This window comes from Brassica oleracea, chromosome C4 (genome assembly GCF_000695525.1).
Source record: "Brassica oleracea var. oleracea cultivar TO1000 chromosome C4, BOL, whole genome shotgun sequence".
Classification (NCBI taxonomy): Eukaryota; Viridiplantae; Streptophyta; class Magnoliopsida; order Brassicales; family Brassicaceae; genus Brassica; species Brassica oleracea.
The window spans coordinates 25,047,104-25,051,374 of record NC_027751.1 but is presented as its reverse complement, the minus strand read 5'-3'; the positions used below and the strand labels follow the sequence as shown (position 1 = coordinate 25,051,374).

The 4,271-nt window shown below is 37.3% G+C and overlaps 1 protein-coding gene and 1 long non-coding RNA gene across 2 annotated transcripts in view; both read left to right on the top strand.

Annotated features, from left to right (window-relative positions):
- The first annotated feature begins 1,822 nt into the window (after nucleotides 1-1,822).
- On the top strand, nucleotides 1,823-3,903 carry LOC106340062. The gene is made up of 5 exons (XR_001269298.1): nucleotides 1,823-2,013; nucleotides 2,119-2,214; nucleotides 2,510-3,198; nucleotides 3,283-3,345; nucleotides 3,435-3,903. It is a non-coding gene; the product is annotated as an uncharacterized LOC106340062 (long non-coding RNA).
- Nucleotides 3,904-4,046: 143 nt separating this feature from the next.
- The window catches only part of LOC106338482 (metal tolerance protein A1), a 1,195-nt gene continuing 970 nt past the window's right edge, over nucleotides 4,047-4,271 (top strand). The window contains exon 1 of the mRNA XM_013777447.1: nucleotides 4,047-4,075. Within this exon, the coding sequence (XP_013632901.1) occupies nucleotides 4,047-4,075 (29 nt within the window). The remainder of the gene's footprint in view (nucleotides 4,076-4,271) is intronic.

Here is a 4,271-nt window from a genome sequence, read left to right as displayed (position 1 = left end):
TTATAGTCATTTTAAAAATTTCAAAATATAACATATAAGAAAAAATATAAATTTTTATTATATTCTTAATGTAATTGTTTAATTTCTTTTAATAATATAAAATTAAACAAAAAAAAAGAGGATACAAAAATTGTTATCAAATATGTATTATTCATAATCATTAATTGTCATATATATGTTAATCATATTAGGTAATTATGTAGCTTTTATTTAAGGAAAGAAAAATATTTTTTTGTACAATATTAATTAATTTAATAGTTAGTTTAATAAAAATCATAGTATATGTTTATATGGGCCAACTTATTTTTCCAAGAATTCTAAGAATCATCCTCGTGATGACACGTGGCTACGAAAACATGTTGTAATGCTCCAGGATTAATATATATGGGATTTATTAGGCTAAAAGTTGGTTAATATTATTCATTTCAATAGTAGCTATACATACAAACCCAAAATAGACCCAACAAAATGTCTCTCGCTTTTCTTCAGCTCTTTAGTCTTTTAGACTTGATGAAGATGAATTCAGGTACAATTTCATATATTAACTGTTTCATGTGATATGTCACCCATATCTTTATATATAAAGAAGAGTTTGAATTACTCTCAGGGGATCCAGCTCGGATGCCACGTCATCAATTCGAGCTCCATGGAGTCGACATCTGTTCACCTAAAGCAAACGCTGAGTTTCATTTAAATTATTCTGCATCCATGTGGGCTTCGTATTATTTCGGGCCTTATTTTTTTCACACTTTACCAGCCTATAACGGTAACGCACCGTTCTGATGATAGAGTTGAGCACCTCTTCATCTCCGCTATTCGAGGTCGACGCACAATTTGAGTTCTGAAAGCGTTGATTTCTTCGCCATAGTCGACAACGAAATCTAGGGCTCATCTTATTCTTTGATGATCTTCACCAACAATGGAGTTTCAGGAGGATGCGTGAGTTGAATGGTCTTGAAGAATTCTATAAGAAGCTTCGATTGCGTCTTTACGCCTTCCTTTCTAATCCTTCGAAATATTTATATATAAAGAAGAGTTTGAATTACTCTCAGGGGATCCAGCTCGGATGCCACGTCATCAATTCGAGCTCCATGGAGTCGACATCTGTTCACCTAAAGCAAACGCTGAGTTTCATTTAAATTATTCTGCATCCATGTGGGCTTCGTATTATTTCGGGCCTTATTTTTTCACACTTTACCAGCCCATAACGGTAACGCACCGTTCTGATGATAGAGTTGAGCACCTCTTCATCTCCGCTATTCGAGGTCGACGCACAATTTGAGTTCTGAAAGCGTTGATTTCTTCGCCACAGTCGACAACGAAATCTAGGGCTCATCTTATTCTTTGATATCTTCACCAACAATGGAGTTTCAGGAGGATGCATGAGTTGAATGGTCTTGAAGAATTCTATAAGAAGCTTCGATTGCGTCTTTACGCCTTCCTTTCTAATCCTTCGAAATCTTTATATATAAAGAAGAGTTTGAATTACTCTCAGGGGATCCAGCTCGGATGCCACGTCATCAATTCGAGCTCCATGGAGTCGACATCTGTTCACCTAAAGCAAACGCTGAGTTTCATTTAAATTATTCTGCATCCATGTGGGCTTCGTATTATTTCGGGCCTTATTTTTTTCACACTTTACCAGCCCATAACGGTAACGCACCGTTCTGATGATAGAGTTGAGCACCTCTTCATCTCCGCTATTCGAGGTCGACGCACAATTTGAGTTCTGAAAGCGTTGATTTCTTCGCCATAGTCGACAACGAAATCTAGGGCTCATCTTATTCTTTGATGATCTTCACCAACAATGGAGTTTCAGGAGGATGCATGAGTTGAATGGTCTTGAAGAATTCTATAAGAAGCTTCGATTGCGTCTTTACGCCTTCCTTTCTAATCTTTCGAATTGTTAAAGGTTATTAATTCATTGCTTTAACAAACCTCTTAATACCATCAACCCACATCGAGCACGATCTGAGATTGATGCATCTTATCCCTTTGCAAGTCGGTCTCTCTGTAAGCCCTCTTTCCTTAAACACCATACTCTCAATCCGTGATAGCAACAAAGTTAATTTATTCTGTGAACACCTAACTCACTAATTTATTCTGTGATGAACGGAGTCCTCATCGGTTCGAATCAGCCTTAAGGACGAAGGAGTCGCGGAGATCTCCAATTCCGTGCCTCTCATTCCTCCTCCCGAGATCACGCTCATCATGGTCACTCTCTCTTCTTCTTCTTATGATTTGAATCAGCTTTGAAATTGAACTTTGATATTGGATTACGTATTGTGGCGTTTTAGCTCGTCTACAAAATGAAAATGTATCCTTGACGTTCTGAATATTGCTTATTGGTCTGTAAGTCTTATTGTTTTGTCTATTTTAACATAGAAAGTTTAGGTCTTGGATTGTTTGCGTTTAACCACAAGCTCAACATTTTTTTGTAGCTCTGTTTGAGAGAGATTTAGTGTTTATATCCATATGTTTTTTGATGCCAAAAATATATTTTTTGCAGTTTATTTGTGCTTTGATAGAGGAGCATTATGTGGCTATGTGAGGAGATGGAGTTGAGTTGAGGATGATAGCTCTTATAGATTTAGATGTTCTACGGTTCGTCAGATTTTTCAATCGATAGAAGGTTTTTGTCTATTTTGCAGATAATCATGGGAATTTTTTATTTTTAATTCTCGGTTTGATAATTTAAGAAGTGACATAAAATCTACAGTAAATTGGGGTATTTTTTTAATTTTGCCCATGTTAAATTGATGTTCTTATCTGTTACCAAAACTGAGTTTCCATCTCCTTTGCTGCTTAAGTCATAATTTTTGTGGGCTACAGGTTTATAGTTTTTTGTCAAGTGTAAGTGTGGATGGATATTAAGTTTACCCACGGTTTTCCGGTGTATGATAGTCAGCTCAATCGACGATGAAGACGAAGAGTATGCATATTGAACGGCTGTGAACATTGGAGGTCACGTGTCAATGGCATTCTCTACGACAAATGTCCATCAGATGATCACCGCTACAGCTCAACCCTGTCGCCATAGCCGCTGAATCCTCTCAACACCATCTTAACCTCTTGGCCTCAGCCTCTTCAGTCGCCACTACAACCGCCGTGACCGCGAGTAATATTAATATTGCATCAGTTGACCTTCTTTGGTTTACACTGCAGCAGCGGCTCCGATCAACTCTTTTATCAGCCCCGGTACATCCTTCTTTACATCTCCTAGGTCTTAAGATTGGAATGTTATATCTCTAAAACGTTTGTTAGTACTCTTATAATTATCAGAGGACTACGAAGCAGTTCGCAGCTGAAGAGAGCTCAAGAGAGAGAGTGCATAATCCCTAAACGGTAACACTTTTGAAATCCCAGTCTACTTTTCTGATTTTTGGTTTTCTTGCACATTGGAAGCTACTAAAGGAAAGTATTCAACGATGTAGGTACTGGAAAAGGAAGTATTGTAACAAGATGGTTTGTTAACAATTACCCAACAAGGAATCTGAAGTTTGAGATGTACAAGATTGAAACGGTAACAATGAGATGAACCTCGAACCTGAAAATATGGGGATGAAGGAGTGGCTGAAAGGGAATGTAAAAGAGGAGGAAATGTGGTAATGAAGACAGAGGTTTAGGTGTTGGAGGAGATGATGAGGAGCAAGACGATAAAATGGTGGATAAGCTTTGCTTGGAATGCAAGCCAATGGGTACTAGGGCTAAGGGGAAGGAACATGGAGACAGACGTAAGAGAAAATATCTATCAAACCATGCGTTTTTTCTTTCTTTACATTATCTGCTTTTTTTTCTTCCGTTTTGTTGTTAGAATTGTTTTAAGGGAGAATTGGAAAAACAAGACACTTTCGAAATTTGTTTGTCAAAATAATACTTTGGTCGTTTTGGACTGGTTTTGCCCTTGTCTTTATATATAAAGTAAATTTTTTTACTCTCTCAGGGGGTCCACGTCGCCATCCACATCATAAATTTGGTCGACGTCTTGAAGAGAGGTGTCCAGTTAAACGAACGATCCGTTTCATTTATTCAAGTTTGTTATTCGCATGGGCTTTTGCTTATTCACAGTATCTGTGTTAGGCTTTGCATACATTGAAGATAGTTATTTTCGTTTGGGCTTTTGTGCATATTTGGTAAGCGTAAGTCAATAAACGCATCGTTTTGTATTATGAGTTGAACACTTTTTTTTTTTTTTTTCTTTTTGGTTAAACACTTTCTTTCTTAGCCGTTGCAATATCGGGTCACACCCTAGGGTTTCGATTCAGTTGCTT